Source organism: Urocampus carinirostris, chromosome 6 (assembly GCF_059441175.1).
Source record: "Urocampus carinirostris isolate Australia breed hairy pipefish chromosome 6, RoL_Ucar_1.0, whole genome shotgun sequence".
Classification (NCBI taxonomy): domain Eukaryota; kingdom Metazoa; phylum Chordata; class Actinopteri; order Syngnathiformes; family Syngnathidae; genus Urocampus; species Urocampus carinirostris.
This window is the reverse complement of record NC_142354.1, coordinates 21,351,027-21,368,004: the sequence shown is the minus strand read 5'-3', so window position 1 is coordinate 21,368,004 and position 16,978 is coordinate 21,351,027. Positions and strand designations below refer to the sequence as shown.

The following is a 16,978-nucleotide window of genomic DNA, read 5'->3' as shown; positions in this document are numbered from 1 at the left end:
TGCGTGACAGCTAAATTTCCGTAAAAGTGAGGTTGGAATTCATTTGGGGGCGGTAGTTCGTCGATCGTTGATGACGTATTTATTACGAGACGGATTTTTGCCTTTTGTGTTTATCTTCAGATCGCAATGTATGATACTGCCGAGATCGGTAATTCCTTTGTCAGCTGCCATGGAAAATAAAACCGCTTAAATGGTGGCGTGTATTGAATGGAAGCGCAAACATGAACAAAGGGTGGCTGGAGCTCGAGAGCGACCCTGGTGAGTGAGAATCAGATACGCTGCGACAAGCTAACATTGATCATTCATAAATCCTCGTCTTCTTCCATTTGTATGAAGCCTTTGCACCAGCATTCTATTTTTTGCAATTTGTTAACAAAACGTACGAGGAGAAATCTGTCTTCATTTTTGATCAAACAGCATCAATGTACAGCAGTATGACTGATCGTTTTGTTTTCTGTCAGAAGATGTTTTCTGTCAGAAGATAAAATATTAATTCATCCGTACTTTTGTCCCATCTATTAGGATTGTTCAGTTTGCTAGTTGAAGATTTTGGTGAGTAATCTAACTTGTATTTGATTAAAAATGTAATAAAGCCAAAGTGATGAAAAAAAAACATTTTTCATGAACCCTCGCTGAAGATTATTAAGATGGGGTTTCACGTCTCCTCAGGTGTTAAAGGCGTGCAGGTTGAGGAAATCTATGACCTTCAAAGCAAGTGTCCAAGGTACGTGTTGAAAAAACATGGGTGAATTAGTTTATAAAGCAAGAGTAGCTATCCTAAATGCATAGAATATGAGCGAAATCTGCAGAAATGTGAAACAAATAATTTCACAGGCATTATAAAAGTTTCAGGACTACTGGCGCAAAGGCCGACGAAATCTCTTGTGGTCCAAAGCAATTTATTAGCAGCCTTTGCATGTCTTCATTTAGCCTGATAATCCGTCTGCTGCACAGTCAACATAACTAACTTGACGTTGTCCATATGTTGCTATTTGAGTACAACATTGAACTTCTTAGAAGACAAAGCAATCACAAATCCCCTGCCTTTTGTTTTTATGTTGTATGTTATGTCTTGCGCAGTGATTGATGATGGGCACTTGGGACAGCTTAAGCAGGTTATGATATGTTCTTTCTGCTATCAATCTGTTGAAAAAGAACACAATAGTCTGATCACAATATGCAATCAAATGTATGCATCAATTTCAGAAGGATGGGCTAAATATATGGTTATTTGAGCCCGGTCACTTTATTTTTTTTCTACTTCAACTTCCAAAGCATGTTTATATTGACCACCAAAGTACATCTATTTCAGCAGAAAATGATCATATTGGAGCTTCCGCAACATCTGGTTCTTTTCTTAATTAAGGGGAAAAAGACTCCGTGGTCAATTTGCTGTCTAACATCACAGGATCTAATTCATATTATTCTGGTCTTTGAATACTCCAACATTCTTTTTGGAACCTTTTTAACACATTTTGTATAATTACTGTGTACTAGATGTAAGATCTTAGACCCGGACCCAACCCCAGCCAGAATTTCCTTTTTACTCAAGTAATTATTGGGATGACTACTTTTTACTTCTACTTGAGTGATATTTTTCGGAAGTACCTGTACTTAACTAGAGTAACACACTTCTGGCACTGCACCTAAGCGATGCGCGCTTAGGGGCTTAAGTGTGCACATCGGCGCTATTTTGGCGCGAAGTGCACTTTTGATTTGAAGGACCTAGCCCATAGTAAACCCGAAGCTGCAGCTCGGCGCAGCATTTTGTCACCGCGCGTACTTCAGCCTAAGAAGGCACTTCGGTGCCAAATAGCACACTTCAGCGCTGAAGTACGCACGGCGCCGAAATGCAACTTGGGCTTAATTTTAGGCCCGGTCCCTCAAATCAAGTCAATTGGTCGGGTTCGGGCTTGTTCAGACTTCAATACCCGGGCTGTATTTTTTTTTTTTTTTACGCCCAATCTTGTGTACCCATGTATCATTTAAGTTCTGTAAGCCTGAGCAACAATTGGGAAGACTTCATTTTCTTTTTCAGCCCAGTCTATGGCTTCATCTTCCTGTTTAAGTGGATTGAGGAGCGGCGATCTAGGAGAAAAGTTAATACTTTGGTGGATGAAACCTCGGTCATTGATGAAGAGATCGTCAATGATATGTTCTTTGCACATCAGGTTGGATCATGGAACTCAAAAAGATAATATTCATGATGACATTATAGGAAAATAACATTTCAATGCTTACTAATCTTTTCCCCCTTTAGCTAATACCAAACTCCTGTGCCACTCATGCCTTGCTGAGTGTGCTTCTGAATTGCAGTGGTGTGGAGCTTGGCACCACTCTGAGTCGCATGAAAACGTTCACAAAAGGCTTCAGTCCGGAGGTAAGTATTCTAATATAAGCTTTTCTTAAAATTGGTTGTATTTTCTTTTGATTGGTTGTGCAAGGCTCTGTGTGAATGAGAAAAATGATGAAATAAATGTTTTCAATCATGGTTTTACCAATTATGACATCCCCACTTAAATTTTTTTAATGTGATCATTTAATACAAAGAAGTCATGTGTGTGTTGTAGATGTAAATGAAATCTGAGGCATTGCAAATGTATTCCTTGTTTAAAAAGTCTTTTAACATTAGTTGATCTCTTGAATGAATCTATTTTGTTCTTACAAGTCCTTTAAAAGGAATCAGGAAAATCCATGCAGCCCAATTATAGTCAATCTTAGAAGATAACTGATAAAACCATGTGAACACGATGAGCTACATTTGTTTGTGTAATTCCTCTGGTTGATGTCCTGTACAAGTCTTAAACGGCATGTATTTCACAGAGCAAAGGCTATGCTATAGGGAATGCGCCTGAGCTGGCCAGAGCACACAACAGCCATGCCAGGTAAGGTACTATTACATTTTGTAAATTATTTCTGCCGATGTTGGAATCATTTTTCCTTGAGATCACACTACCTCTCTGTTTCTATGGAGACCGGAGCCGAGGCACCTGCCGGAGAAACAGAATGGTATTAGTGCAGTGCGAACTATGGAAGCTTTCCACTTTGTGAGCTATGTCCCCATCAAAGATCGCCTCTTTGAGCTTGATGGCCTCAAGGCCTACCCTATTGACCATGGTAAGACAGGATGTGGCAGCACATGTGACTTCTCTCAATAATTTTGGTATTTCATTGCCATAAACAAGAATGCGTATTAATGTTTAATGAAAACCCATAGGCCCTTGGGGAGAGGAAGAGGAATGGACCGATAAAGCTCGTAGGGTTATCATGGAGAGGATTGGTTTGGCCACTGCAGGGTGAGTGTTTAACAAGTCCTGCCTCATAGTGCCTCCCTTTCCCCAACTTCACTCTCAGCGATTCTGTCCTCTTGTTCTTAGTGAGCCATATCACGACATCCGCTTCAACTTGATGGCAGTGGTGCCTGACCGTAGGATGAAGTACGAGTCCAAGCTGGAAGTTCTAAAGAAGAATCGACAGACCATTCTGGAAGGTCTACAGAAGGTTGGAAATTAAAATTTCGGGCCCAACTAGGGTTTTGAGGACGTTGTATCGCTGCTGAACATCACACTACTTAAAGACACAACCTTGTTTCCAGTTTAAAATATTCCACAGGGTTAACTTTCAATCTGGATAATGTGCTAGTTAACATTAAAGTATTTATTTGTTGCCCGAAATGAGATGCAATATATTTTTCTTTACTACTCGTCTTCCAACAGAGGCTCATTAAGATAGATTTTGACAACTGTCAAAGCGAGTTCCATTCAACTGTGTGAGGAGAGAACACAAGAGGAAAGGAAGAAAACCTATAAGCAGCTAGCATGACTAATATCCCTGAAATCGTTGACCCGCGTGACTTCTCCCACAGCGCTCATTTAAGTCAGACGTTCGGGAGCATTGCGTTAAAATGCTTCAAAGAACCTCCCCAAGTCACGATGAGCATGCTAATGCACCATCAAAGACTTCATCCCAAAATACATTTTAAATTTGGGCACCGTGGAAACCAGTTCACAGGCCGTTTTTCCTCTGTATGTAAAATTAAAATCTAATATTATAATAGGAAATTCATATTATTTTAATCAAATTGCTATAATTAATATGATTGTACATATAATCAGGGTTCCCCCAAGGTCTTGAAAAGTGGAAATAATCGTTAATTAGTTTGACCCTCTGTCTTAAATTTTTTCTGTTTTCTCTGTATGATAGAGCAATATCTGTATAATAAGTAAACCAACAAAAGTATGGAACGTTATGTCGTAAAATTATTTTTCATTTTCTCCGACTTTATTGATCTCCCACTGATAGATGCAATGTGTTGGTCGGAAAATCCAGATTTCCGCGTTTTGGAAAATGCAGCATTACATTGGAGCTTTACATAGTCAGTTGTTGGAGTAACTTTAGGATTGGAAGGCTAGGTTTAACCCGTTGTGGTTGAGCGATTTAAAGCATAACTGGGTTCTGGCTGTACCAGGAAATGAGTGGGAGGGGTCGACCACCTGATGCCTGAAGCCTTTGCTGTGTAGCGGGCCAATTCCAGTACGGCCAAGTAACTAACGGCAGCAGTTGGGCGGGGACCTCAGTCATGGGGTCAAGCAGCTGATGCCCCTCTGCCCTAAAATTATAATATGTGGCCCACCAGTAATGTTGAGCGTAGTGTAAAATAAATAAAATAAAAACATTAAAAAATCACCATTTCACCAGATGATGGCAGTAGCCCTTCGGCCCCACCTTGCCCTTGGCTTTTCGTGAGAATTTTAGCAGACTTCGTTTCAGAAATGGCGACTGTCAATAAAAAACGGAAAGTTAAGGACAAGTGGAAATTGAAGTACTTGTTCACCGAAATTGGAAAAAACTTTGTCTGCCTAATTTGCCAAGAGACAGTAGCAGTTTTCAAAGAATATAATATCAAAATGCACTGCCAGACACAAAAAGCTAACTGGAAAGGAACACTGTGAAAAGGTGAAGCAACTAGAAGCTGTCTCAATAGCACAGCAACGGTTTTTCACAAGACCGTGATTCAAATGAAAATGCTACAAAGGCTAGCTATAAGGTCAGGATTGCCAAGCACCTTAAACCTTTGAGGGAGGGTACCGTATTTTCCGCACTATAAGGCGCACCTAAAAGCTTTTATTTTTTTCAAAAGCTGACCATGCGCCTTATAATACAGTGCGCCTTATTTATGGATCAATTTTAAAATTGCAAAGTTTTCCAACTAACTTGCAGCCGCCGACTAGATTTTCCCCCGAACGCCAAGTAGTACGCGGTGTATGCTGGGATTTATTTACCGGCGTTTCATTGGCTAACCAATGTGTCAATCATCATTTGAATCGATCACTATTGGCTAAAGTTATTCGGAGGTCAAGGGACGGATCCTTTTTATCATTTACAGGCTGGCATTGGCTTAAACGGCAAAACAAAGCCTGCAATTGGCCGAAAAAGATGAATGTGTATAGCACGTGGCTGACGGCATAGAGAAAGCATTTTTTTCTATTCTGTATTTGTAAATATTTTATTCTCCTGGATTTACTACCCTCACGGATATAACAGGACATTTGGCTGCACATTATTATGAACACAACGACTTCGGTGAGCTACTCCGGGTTTTATATCGTCCCTGTATCTTGTTTCAGACTGAACTCGATGTTTCTGTGATAAGCGGTGCAGATAATGGATGGAATGGAGTGTCTATTTTTAAATTAAACTCAATTCCAAGTGTTTATTGTCCTATGCACAGTAAAGTTGCGAGCGAAAAAGAAAATAGATTCTAAGGAATGGTTGGCATTTCTTGAATCCCAAGACTTTAACCTTCCGAACGATGGAACGATGCATCTGAGTGACATCGTACGGACCCCGCATCCGCACGTGTTCTCGACACGTATTTGCGTCTTTGCAAGCTTTGGGAATGTTAAGGGGGTAATAAGTTTGACTGAACTATCTGACTGTTTTGTCGACGTTCCCATTGTAGCGCCTTATAATCCGGTGCGTCTTATGTATGTCAAAAATAGGACCAAAAACTATTTTTTCGGGGTGCGCCCTATAACATCACACTACTTGCCAACTTATTTTAGAGTGTTCAGAAAAAGGCCAGGCTGAATATTCGCCCCTCACACATTTTCATCTTACCCAATCCGTCCCACTTACTGAAAAGTTTGGACACCCCTGTCTCAGATCTACCCATAATACACCCAGCAACTCAGGACAGATATTTACTTTGGATCATAGGAAAGTGTACATTTAATGAGACGTGGCTGTCTAACAGACGTTTTTGGCCATGGCTAAAAGCTGTGCCAGGTAATGTGTAATAGGCACAATGTGTGCAAAAAATATATATATTTTTTGTTTCGTTTGTTTCAATTGTGTTTTTTTGTTAATTCGGTCTTGAATTTAACTTGCCTTTAGCTGTAGGTACCCTGATGCCAGAATCAGTGCAAAATTGGTCTCACATTTTATTGGATGTGGTCTTAAAAAGGTCTTCAATTTGAATGGAAAAATCCTGGGGGAAACCTGATAATGTATACATATCATATGCATTTACTTACTGTTTCCATTTTTGTTATTGACTAACTAATTTTCTACAATTGATGACTGAACAAGTCAGAGTTAAATTTGTTTATACCGCGCTTTAAGCGAGTAAACATAAAACTGAAGTCTAGTATCAAACCATTAATCAAACCTCAAACTCCGCCAACAAAAGATTAAGCACAATACGAAGATATGCACACAACATAATTAAACTCAGATCTGTTAGCGACTGTGTACATGGATTGTACTCCTTTGTTGGCATTTGGAAAACAGCATTCGTAATGGGCCGTATGGATGTCTGAAGCAGTGTGATATTAATCTAAAATCTAAAGCGTGATCCATTTTTATATACCCGGGAGCCAAAAGATGGTATGTCTAAGCAGATGTAGCAAATTTGGAGTGTTTGTAAATCATTGCGATTTCTAATTATAAGAGAGTAACCCTTTGTGGCAGTAATTCCACATCAAAAATACACGCCAACAGCTTATGGTTTGTTATTATAAGTAAACAGAATTGAATGAGATTGTTGCGCTGTACAGATGATCCGACTCAGCCAGCCTGAGCATGCCCATGACAAGAAGCAGCAGGACTCTTCCACGCTCGACAGCAACAGCAATTCAATCAAGAAAGAAGCAGACGCTGAGCCTGTAACATCCCAAGGGGCTGATCAAACTTCCCCGGGTGCGTATTCCTCTGTTGTTGCAGATAGCTCTGTGGAAGAAAAACGACAGGATTTTGGGGGAAAAAAAAGATCTCTTTCACAGAAGCCGTTACAGAGTCAGGAGGGAAATCGAAAGCTGCATCTGGTCCTTCAGGTAATGGTAAAGCCGCGGGAAAAGCACCTGGGGGAGCCTCACAGCAAGTCACCAACCCCGTCGTTTCGCGTTTGCCTGCCTTCCTCGACAATCACAACTATGCCAAGTCACCAATGCAGGTGAGAGGATTTAAGATTCTTGAATCTCAAATGCATACTCATCTTTTGCCAGTATAGAAAAACACGTTTATATGATAATCTCCAGAACAATTTTTAGAGGGACATTACAGTAAATTTTTCATCATTTCGTTGTGTTTAATATATTTCTCTCTCTAGCGCTCTATCTGTAGCTATAGATCTCCATAGTTTTATTACTCCATCTCTATCCATATCTCCTGTTCTCTACCCCTAGTTCTCTATCTATATATAGCTCTAGATCTCTAGCTACAGCCTTAGCTCTCTATATATAGCTCTAACTCTCTCTCTTTACCTAACTCTAGTTTTCTATATCTATAGCTCTTTATTTTTTAGCTTTACATAGCTCTAACTCTCACTATAGCTCTAGCTTTCTTTATAGCTCTTACACTCTAGCTCTCTTACTACAGCTTGCTAGCTATACCCCTATTTCTATCCATAGCTATACATCTCTACTCCTAGCGCTCTATCTTTAGTGTCTTTGTACATAGCTCTAGCTCTTTACCCCTAGTTCTCTATCTATTATAGCTCTAGCCCTCTACCCCTAGCTCTCTATCCATAGCTCTAACCCTCTATCTATACCTCTGGCTCTCTATCTTTATATGTTGCTCTCCATCCCTAGCTCTCTATCCACAATGCTAGCTTTCTTTACCCATCTATGAATGAAAAATGACAATCACCATAAGCCAATTTAAATTTAAAAGGCAGATCAGGTATAGACAATGTTGGTAATATAATAATAATAATAATAATAATTTCCTTGTATTGTCATTCTGTGTAACAATGTACACAGAACGAAATGTCGATTGCACCTGACCCGTTGTAGCGAGCCGATGCAGCCGCAGCCAACAGAGGGCGCCGCCGACCACTTTTTAAGTCTTAGGAATGACTCGGCCGGGGCGCGAACCCGAACCTCCCAGTCTCAAAGCGGGCGCCTTACCATCTAGGCTACTGAGCTGGTATATTCAGTTCATTGAACATGGGACAAGCCCAGCATCTCTTTTTACAGGACTCAACCAAAGGATATACTGGCACTAATATTGTTGTAGAGTATGAGTTTAAAATCAACATTCGCCTTTTCTTTTAAACAGTTTTTTGGTAAATGCTATCATAGTTGCCCAGACCTCTGTAAACGACCACTCACAGTTAATCTTTGTTCTGAATCTGAGCTCTTGATTGGCCTTCATTCTGAGAATGTGACTTCATTTGTCGTTGAAAAGTGGGTAGGCTTTGGACATAACATTTTAAAAAACTCTCCAGCTCTCCCCCAAACCTATATTCCTCCTACCTAATGGCTCCGCCCCGAACAGCTTAGCTGAAGTAAAATAAAAGCAGTTTGGCGCTGTGGAAAATAAAGCATATGGGCTCTTTGGACTTAGTTGGGCATTGTTAACTTATATTTTATAGAAAAATACTTTTTTAAGGACAATTTAAACAACACACCCAACCTTTAAAATAAAGATACTTTGGTTGGCAGGAAGAGGAGGATCTTGCTGCCGGCGTAGGTCGTTCTCGAGTGCTGGGACCTTCACGGCCAGCGTACTCTGAGGATGAAGACGATTTTGAGGATGAAGAGGAAGAAGTTGCAGGAGCATCAACCAGGTTAGTGTCCTGGAAATTGCTATTTTCTTTTCGTCTTCTTCCCAAACGGTAGTTATGTGCCTTGATTCAAACCATTCACATATGAGAGATTTACCCCTTAAATGTACTTTCTTTTCCAAGATTCAGACGGAAGGCAAGCCTGCGGTCTAGAACAGGGAGGGTATCAACCGGAATGGAGAGCCAGATCGCCCTCAGCGTTTTGGCTGAGAAACTGAAGAAGGAAGTCCAAAAAAAAGATGCCCTCAACACCCCGCTGTCTGTTCGCACCGAAGGCCGGACCGGCGGAATTAGCATCACGTCGGCATCGCAGCCCTCACCCACGCCCAGCAACGAAAGCACTGACACGGCCTCGGAGATTGGCAGTGCCTTCAACTCGCCGCTTCGCTCGCCAGCACGCTCGCAAGCCGCCACGAGGCCGTCTAGTCCCGTAGCATCCCATCTGTCGCGCGTTTTGTTCGGAGAAGACGAGTTACTTCGACTAGACTCCCGACATAATCGAGCTGTCAGAGAACTCGGTCCGTCTGTCAGTGTGGCGCTGCTACACTTGCTGGCGGATGGAGTCATGTATTCTCTTCCACCTTCCGGTGAGTATCAAAGAATGCTCTATATGATTTAAGTTATATCCATCAATTATCTTTATTCCGTTCTGCCCATTAATGCTGTGGTCAGCAATCGTAGGGCTGTTGGTCGAATGGTACCGGGCTGCACAGAAATAAATCAACCTTATAAAGTTGCCTTACTTTTTTCTTATTTCGTACATACCGGTAATATTTACCCGCAAGAGAACTCTAAGTTTGGTTTCATGTTTTAAACAAGGTTTAACCAAATATTACAGAGGGTTTGTACAGATGCTTGAAATCCTTGAAAAGGCTTGAATTTTAATCCTTTTCTAAGTTTGAAAAGGGCTTCAATTTTGGGTCGAGTTGTTGTAAATGCTTGAAATTGTCTGCATGTTTCTCAACAAGTCTACTTAAAAATGCTGCTGACACTGCTCTCTGGTGGCTCGGCTTTGCGATTGCATTTCTTCTTCCCCAGTGATTAACGACAGCTGGCATTAATTCGTACAGAATGGCATTGTCCTATGAAGCGTTGTTACGCGTTGTGGATTTTGGATTATTATTGGTATTATTACTAATGTTATTATTGGGCCAGGCCGTGAGATTGTCAGACATTAAACCTGTCCGTGGTACCGAAAAAGATGTGGACTGCTATATTAAAGCATACCTACAAGTAGAATAATAATAATGCAATTTTTACTAGGGCTGCATAGAAATATTTTTTTTTTTGTTTGCTTTCCTCCTAATAGGGACAGTATCTAGAATTTAGGGCCTCCTGGTGCCAAAAAATAGAATTCATTAAGAAAAACTATTGAATTAAATATTAAGAAAAATACATTAACAATAATAAAAACCTGCACTCTTAAAATACTCATCGGTCAAGAAATGTGCATTCTTTTTACATAACATCAGCATAACCCTAAAGGGAGCTGAAATAGTTGTCCGACTTCTTGCTCCAACAGGTACCCACAAACTTCAAAAAGTCTGGGGAAAAAACGAGGAGTAAAATGGGGTATTTGGTCAAATTGAGATTTGGTAGTGTGTATTCTTCCTTGTCCTTTTTAGCACACATTTTTGATTGCAGTACACCATACAGTGGCATCTAGTGGTCAAATAATAAACACTGTCACCTTAAAGTGGAAGTCAATCAAAGGGATTAAATCCAAACACAGCATTTTCATTAATATTATTTGTAGAATATGAATTTACAGGCAGAATCCATCTGGTTTTAGCTCTCTCTGGCCATGGCCATTCAGAGAGTAGATGTCGCATGAACAAATCACGTTTCACCTTTGCACTGAAGCAGAGCTATGATTGGTCATTAGCTGTAGCTTAACAACAATTATATAATCATCCCTTGACACCACATCTTAAAATGACCATGTACAGAACTGTATAAAATCAGGAGAAATATTGTTTCTCAAGTCATGTTTATTTGTATGGCCCTTAATCACAAGGAGTCTTAAAGTGCTGCACTGACCACAGATTATTGCAAACTACTGACTATTATTACACCATCCCCTGATCTAAAACCTACACAAGGGCAAGGAAACACTCAAAAACCTCAACATGAGGAAAATGAAGAAACCTTGAAGGGACCACACATGAGGTGATCCCCCTTCCAGGATGACCAAGCTGTAAAAGATGTTGTAATAACAAATTCTACACAGACATTGTCGACACGAAATATAGGTCATTCATAAGCTATAGAATATAAGTTTGTTAAGCTATAGAGTAAAAGTGTGTATTAAGCCTAGATTTAAACAGTTCCCCTGAGGTTGCAGATCGAATCTCGGGGGGGAAAAGCATTCAACACCGGGGCCCGAATGGAGAACACTCTCAAACCTGCGGGTTTCTTCTTGGTTCTTGGAATCACTAAGTATACAAATGCAGTGTTTTAAACTCGTGACACATATAAGATATTTGGGAGATCCATGAAGTTCGCTCCAGCTTAAATGTTATCTATAATTGGCATGCGTGCTACAGTAATTACTAGCCCTCAAACAGTTGCTACAGAACACCCGGTGCAGCAAAACACTCTTTCGATACCTCTTCATTTAGTTTCTCAATTACCTGGCATCTTTAGACTATTTTTTTAAGAAATGTGTGTGTCTTCAGGAGATTTGGCGGCAGATGTCGTTAAGCCACCTTGTAGTCCTGAGAAGATAAAGGACAAAGAGCAAGAGGAGACAGAAACTGCATCCAAGAAGGATAAGGGACCACTCATGGAAGTGAAAAAAGAGGAAGAGAAGGAGACCACCTATGGAGAAGATGTAAAACCTAATGAGGAAAAGCTCAATGTGCTCGAACCTGCTGCAGACAGGAAACCCCCTGGGGATAAGTATTCACCTAAAGTAAGTCCAAAAAGCAACATTTCTGGCGTGTGTGTGGAATTGAGTAACATAATTAATGAAGACACCATTCTGTCAATCACAGGAGTTGCTTGCGCTGCTCAAGTGCGTTGAGGCAGACATTGCCAATTACGAAGTGTACCTTAAAGAGGAAGTCGAAAAAAGAAAGAAATACAAAGTGGGTTTAATATATTCACAATTGCGTGAGTGTAATTTGGCAGTCGGTATTGGATTTTTGTCAAAGTGTTTGTCTTCCTGGGTGCAGATTGACGACCAAAGGAGGACCCATAATTACGATGAGTTCATTTGCACCTTTATTTCAATGCTGGCCCAAGAAGGTAAATATAGTACATTGCCCTCTTTTATTTTGTCAATACACGTTTAAAGCATTGGTGACCCCAAAATCTTAACGCATCTGATGTTGATGTTTCGAAGAAACATGTATCCTATTTTCCAGACTATAAAGCACACCTAAAAACCCAAAATTGGCAAGAAATTTTAAAGTGAGCCTTATATAACTTAGAATACAGTGAATAAGATTGGGAATTTATACAGTATTTATAGGTGTGCATTACTACTCAAGGTTTTACGATTGAAAGGTTTGCCTGAACCTCATCCTGGTTCTTTTATCTTATATGCTTGCCTTACTATAAATAACCAGGTGACTGTGTATTCTCTTTTAACTATCGACTGGATGTCAGAAAGATTGAATACAAAGCTGTGGAGCCTTTTTCAGCATCTGTCTTATCTTAGATAGTGCCTAGTCTTCTACTGTCTTGGCCATTCATCCTCACGGGTGGTTCAAACACGATAATGTGTGCAAGAGTGCTTTTAATTAGTTAGTCACCAAAGCAAGGACAAGTCAGACAAACAGCGCGTCAGCTTACATTTTATATCTAATATCTGAGAGGCCTAATCTAACCATACGCCTCTGTATTTGAGCAATAATTGATCAAACAATAACCATAGCTGGCCCAAATTGCAAGACGTTGTATGCAACAGGATCTGAACCCTGGTCGTGGCAGTGTGGGCCTTGAAATTTTATCACTAGATCTCCAGTGGTACAGATGACTTATGAAAAGGCATTACAAATTATGTCCTCATCAGACTATTTTTGCTCACTGTGCCAGAAACACTGATTTGCATAGTGCATTTGGTTCTGCATTCAACTGTGCGTCAAAAATGTTGTGAAAGACTGAAAGAAAATGTCTTTCAACAGAAAATTATACATACTTTTATGTAAATATACATATTAAACCAAGAGATTATTGATGCACAGTTGAAGAAGTGGAGAGACTGTTTAACCTATTAGAAAGCACTAGGCAAATCAATCTTTCTGGCACAATGAGTAAAAACTGTGCAATAATGAAATACGCTTGACTGCCTTTTCGTAGTTAATCTCTGCCACTGGTGGTAAAGTGTCGGCGTCCTCGCTGTCACAATACAGGTTCGATTCCTGTCACAAATAATGTGCGATTTTAACCAGCAATGCTTATTGACTATTAATTGCAGTAAATGTATACAGAGTCCAGCAATTATTATGGTAGCTCTGACTGCGGTCTCAATCTATGAGTCTTATAGTCGATGTACCTTGTGTCTGGAAAATATGACAAAAGACTATTTTTTGGAGGTGCAACTTATAGTGCGGAAAATACAGTCATTATCAGAACTTGCATGCTAAAAACAGTAAACAAATGAGTTGTACAGTCTAGCAGGCTTCTGCTGTTTATTTTATTTTTAAGTGGGTTAATCTATTATATGCAGGGATGCTAGCCAGCCTCGTGGAGCAGAACATCTCCGTGCGTCGTCGGCAAGGAGTGAGTATCGGCCGCCTGCACAAACAAAGGAAGCCTGATCGCAGGAAACGCTCCCGACCTTACAAGGCCAAGCGGCAGTAATTTTAAGCAGTCACTAAGTAACATTGAGCTCCAAAGGTCGATGGTCATCATCATGGTCAAAAAGACATCACCACATTTGCGAAGGTCATCATGGTGCCGGTCCATTGTGCCGTTTTAGACCCAGCCTTGTTTTCTACATTAAACGGACCAAACGGTCTGCTCAGTTTTTTTAATCACTTGTTTATAATACTGTATGTAGTATCATTTTTAGTGCTGTTGTATACTGATGTTTACAATTTGTAAATAAAGTGAATGTGTTTGGTGGAAAAAAATGCAAATTCAGCACGGAAATTTGTCCGTGTTTTTTTTATACACATCTTCAGATTTGTAATTAGCATATTCGGAGTTTTTTTTGCCCATCCAGAAAAAAAATTCTTAGTGCTTTTTGCTTCAACATTTTGGGTTTTTGTAAGCTAATGATAAAGTATAGCTAAGTTACTCTCCATTTTAAAAAGAAAAATATTTTAAATTGGTATTTTAGGCTTTTTAAATATTCACAATGCAGCATTTGTTTGAGGCGGTCACATTCAGTTTTATTCCGTTACCTGTCTGAGTGGATATTTATTGCATAAAAGGTACACAAAAATGTTTATCAACTCTCTATTACTCTTGCGCATTACATATTGACATTGTTTCTTTTAAAGCAGTTCTAGCTATTACTAGGTAAATATTTGGGATTGTCATTGTTTTCAAATAAATAAACACAGAAAAATATATTTCATAGTATGTGTTAAATGCATTGGATAATTTTAAGAACTGTTCAACACAGTGCCTTGCAAAAGTATCCCTCCCACGAACGTTTTGACATATTGCCATATTTCAGGATTGAAACTTAAAATGTTTTTCATGAATCAACAACATGTGAGACACAATCGTGGAAATAAACCAAATTTATTTAACATTTTGTATTGTGATTACAAATAAAACAAAGAAATATAGGCATTGCAAAAATATTGGTCCCTTTTGAGTTGATACTTTGTACAACCTCAATTTGCTGTGATCTCAGCCACAAGTCTGTGTATGTATTTATACGTTTTGCACATCTTGAAACTGAAAAAATTGGCCCATTCTTTCTGACAAAACAGCTCGTGGTTCTTAAGGTTTGATGCTGATCATTTGTGCACAGCATTTGTTATTCACTTTGGACTTGCACTCTGTTATTGTTAGTTATTTAGGTCGACATTGGATCGTTCAGAAGTCTTAAGGGAACTTATGGAATCAGTTGGATGAGCTCAGAACAGGGGGTTACTATTTTTGCAACTCTGGCTTTTCAGTTTTTTCATTGTACATATAAGATGTTGGAATGATTGCATTCAACCTTGTATCACACATGTTTTTGGTTCTTGCTAAATATTTACTGTTTTAAGCCTAAAATGTGACAGCAAGTTCTCGCCAATGCTTTCGCCAGGCACTGTAAGTTGTATATCTTGCAAGTTTTTCATCGTAAAGTGTCCCGTATATTAATGCCTACCTGGACTGTGTCCGTTACTGTGATCTTATTTTACTCATTCATCGCCAGGCTCATCAATAAAAGCGGTTGTATATATATAGTGTGAATTTCACATTCACTTAGTCATGAAAAGTCCAAGTTGGAACGCAACAGTAATTACATTTTCGTCACACTTGGGCAGAAAAACTATTAACTTTTAAATGGCCATAAAATATTTGAAGTTTTGCTTTAGTGTTCAGTTTTTGCATGGCTTGGAGGATATTATAATGTTTATGAATGCTGTATCGCACCACTCCAACAGAAAGTCTTATGTGCGATGAAGTACACTGATTTCGACTAATTCATTCAGGTTGCTGTATAAGGCCCCTGACCCACACACTTCAGTCTTCTATAAACCCAAGCAATCATTTTTTTACCCAAACTAAATCTCAGAGTGGCATACTAATTCATATGCATGTGTGTACATGTGTTTCTTGTACATATTTATATGTTACTCCGCTCAGCAGGAACTTCCTGAGCTCAAGTGTTATTACCATGGTGCTTGCCTTTTCATGCTGTAATAAAGTGCATTCAAGCGGTGTGTTTGTTTCCAGATGTTCTTGTGTTATATGAAACCGGCAGGTGCTCCTTTTAATTAGAATTTGATTTGACTTTTCATTCCAATTCGACTCTTGCATTGTGCCATTCCTCGGTAGGATCTTGGATTATCAATGTTAGTATTTGGTTTAACATTTTATAAATGCTTCGTAGTTTGAATTCTCTTGTATGCTGTATGTGGACCACAGTATGTCACACTACTGGGGTCGTATGGGTGCTTGATATCCTTGAAAATACTTGAATTGTATTGTTGTGTTTTCAAGGTTTGAAAAGTGCTTGAGTTATTGGTTAGGTGCTTGTAACTGCTTGAAATTGTTGCCCTGTCTCTCGGCAGTCTGACTCAATACACCACTCATTCAATGCTTTGTAGATTAAATGCTCTTGTTTGCGGTATGTCGGCTGCAATCTGTAACATTACAGAGTTTGTACAGGTTCTTGATATCCTTGAAAATACTTGAATTGTAATATTGTGTTTTCAAGGTTTGAAAAAAATGCTTTTATTATTGGTTAGGTGCTTGTAAATGCTTGAAATTGTTGCCATGCCCCTCAGCAGTCTGACTCAATACACCACCTCAATCAATGCATTATAGATTGAATAGTCGTGCGGTATTTGGACCACAAACTGTCACATTACAGGGTTTATACAGATGCTTGATATCCTTGAAAATGCTTTAATTTTAATGTTGGGTTTTAAGGTGGTAAAGGTTATTGAATTATGGGTTGGGTGCTTGTAAATGCCTGAAATTGATGCCATGTCTTTCGACAGTCTGATTCAATACATCACTCATTCAATGAAGAAAAATAAAACAAGTCTGCTTGAAAACTATGCTGACACGCCTGCTCTGGTGGTTTGGTTGTGCCATTGTATTTCTTCTTCCTTCGTGATTAACTCATTCAGTGCCTATAACTGCTATAAATGTCATAGATTAGTATAAGGTTGTTCACTGGCATTGATGAGAGAACAGATGTCCAATGGTTGTTTTAGCCTCCCTCTACAAAATTAAATAAATACAAAAATAAATACTTGTAAGCTTGATAAAAAAATCTTTTTCGGC

General features: G+C 39.4%; 1 protein-coding gene across 2 annotated transcripts; it reads left to right on the top strand.

Annotated features, from left to right (window-relative positions):
- The first annotated feature begins 81 nt into the window (after positions 1 to 81).
- On the top strand, positions 82 to 16,749 carry bap1 (BRCA1 associated deubiquitinase 1). 2 transcript variants are annotated; one of them, XM_088338244.1, is made up of 17 exons: positions 82 to 258; positions 523 to 552; positions 670 to 724; positions 2,039 to 2,171; positions 2,261 to 2,380; positions 2,824 to 2,885; positions 2,975 to 3,117; positions 3,218 to 3,296; positions 3,378 to 3,501; positions 7,059 to 7,200; positions 7,335 to 7,453; positions 8,946 to 9,070; positions 9,191 to 9,654; positions 11,746 to 11,981; positions 12,064 to 12,156; positions 12,244 to 12,316; positions 13,743 to 16,749. In XM_088338244.1, the coding sequence occupies exons 1-17, from the start codon at positions 222 to 224 to the stop codon at positions 13,874 to 13,876; spliced, it is 2,169 nt and encodes a 722-aa protein (XP_088194370.1). In that variant the 5' UTR covers positions 82 to 221; the 3' UTR covers positions 13,877 to 16,749. The 2 variants fall into 2 exon arrangements, with proteins under 2 accessions (XP_088194370.1, XP_088194369.1); XM_088338243.1 differs by having other exon boundaries at positions 7,284 to 7,453.
- The last annotated feature ends 229 nt before the right edge of the window (positions 16,750 to 16,978 follow it).